Source organism: Hakea prostrata, chromosome 8, assembly GCF_041222555.1.
Source record: "Hakea prostrata isolate BN-2017 chromosome 8, UWA_Hpros_2, whole genome shotgun sequence".
Classification (NCBI taxonomy): Eukaryota; Viridiplantae; Streptophyta; class Magnoliopsida; order Proteales; family Proteaceae; genus Hakea; species Hakea prostrata.
In genome coordinates this window covers 43,208,221-43,210,028 of record NC_142607.1, presented here as the reverse complement: position 1 = coordinate 43,210,028, position 1,808 = coordinate 43,208,221, and the positions used below count along the sequence as shown (strand labels likewise).

The 1,808-nt window shown below is 48.7% G+C and overlaps 1 protein-coding gene across 1 annotated transcript; it reads right to left on the bottom strand.

The window, feature by feature from the left end:
• Positions 1 to 363: 363 nt before the first annotated feature.
• Positions 364 to 1,209, bottom strand: LOC149008017 (uncharacterized). The gene has a single exon (XM_089167195.1). The coding sequence runs from the start codon at positions 1,207 to 1,209 to the stop codon at positions 364 to 366; it is 846 nt and encodes a 281-aa protein (XP_089023321.1).
• Positions 1,210 to 1,808: the final 599 nt, after the last annotated feature.

Here is a 1,808-nt window from a genome sequence, read left to right as displayed (position 1 = left end):
ATGATCCCCGCGAAACCATATAGTGGCGTTGATGATGGTGTCAACAAATCATCAGCCAACTTCAATCTTCTCAAGGCATCATACGAGATGAGATCGACGAGAAGATCCCGTGTCCACCGTAACTCGGTGAACCTCCCGGTTTGCTATTTTGACTTTGATGATAATCGCGTCATCATGTGGTGACGTGACACCCTCTAAGTCCGCGTCCGTAAAAGTTATTGGCTCGGGACATGCCGGATTTTGCCTTTTCTTAGGCAAATGAACAGCCCCTACGAACCGAGCCTTTTGCTTTGCCTTTCTGATTGATTCCACAGTTGGTCCCCCCATAATCACGTACATAGGTGTTTCTTCCCGATCCGCCTTCTACTTTCCCTTGTCCGCTTTTTTGACAAGTTCTTTTGGACTTGGAGATCGGCCTCTTTTCTTTGGCGCGGTCGAGTACACTCGGCTCTTCCCCGATTGCTTTACATACCGACCCGGCTTTCCTTGTGGAATCAATTTTTCTATTTCAAACTTCAGATTCCGACAGGCATCCGTATGATGGCCGTAATCCTGGTGGAATCGGCAATATTTCGTCATATCCCGATCTTCTGGAGGTGCACGTATCTTCCCGGGCCATTTCAACTCCTTTTTATCCCGAATATTCATCAGAATTTCTGACGGCTTCGAGTTAAGAGGAGTATAGTTCACTTGTTCACGCTTCCAGTTACTTTTTGACCTCTGATGCTTGTCACTCAGGGATGGTTTATCCACGTCCCAATCTGATCTTCTGTCCCGATCTGCTTTGACTCGAGCATTTATCACTTCATAAACACTGGCTTGCTTTTGGCACCTGCGTAACAGCACCCCGTACGTTCTTGGCTTATCCGTCAGCAAGACTTCTAGAAGCCTTTGGTGGGTAATGCCACTCCAAAGCTCACTATATGCAACTTGATCATCAAGTTCCTCGATCTCGATGGCAACTTCGTCGAATCTTTTCAGATAATCCCGAATGGACTCATTTCGTCCTTGTTGTATGCCAAAGAGATTGTCGGACGTCTTTTTACTCCCGATCGCGCTGCGGAATCGGGCTATGAATTTCTGGGCCAACTCCCGGAAATTATTTATTGATGCTGGTCGTAGACTACTAAACCATTTAATAGCCGGGCCCTTGAGTGACGCTGGAAAAGTTCTGCAGAGCAATTCATCCTCCCGACCTAGCACAGTCATTACTGATTTAAAGTAGCTGATATGCTCCTTTGGATTTGTTTTCCCTTCAAAAGGGGTGAAGGTCGGCATGATGAAATTTCTAGGGAGAGGCATGTTCATGATTTCATCCGAGAACGGCTCCCGATCTACTACGTCAAGATCTTCGTCATGATCCTGGTCTTCCAGCTTTCGTTCGACCTCGGCCACTCGCCTTCGCAGCCGGTTTTGCCTTGTTCCATCTTCATCGGACTCGACACGCTCCCCCCTCGACCGAGGGGTCGTAGTCTCCTTCCTTTGGGATGGTGCCCGAGAGGTCGAAATTCTCGACCTTGAAGGTTGGGGTTGGCTTTCCCCTTCTTCCTCCTTATCCACGATCTCATCGACCTCTTCCCGACGATCCCTGGGGGGCAAGGATCCTGTTTTAGGCGGCAACGAAATACGCTCTAAAGCACTGATCCTTGTCCCATTGGGCGTGGTTTGGCGCTTGCTACGATCGGGTTGTATTTCCCTTTGTTCCCGAGTATTTTTTGTTCTCGGGATGCGCCTTGGATGTCGGGCTCCTCGTATCGTCCTGAAGGCTTTCATTAACCTTCCGGACTGGGTATTACGCCTTGGTCCTT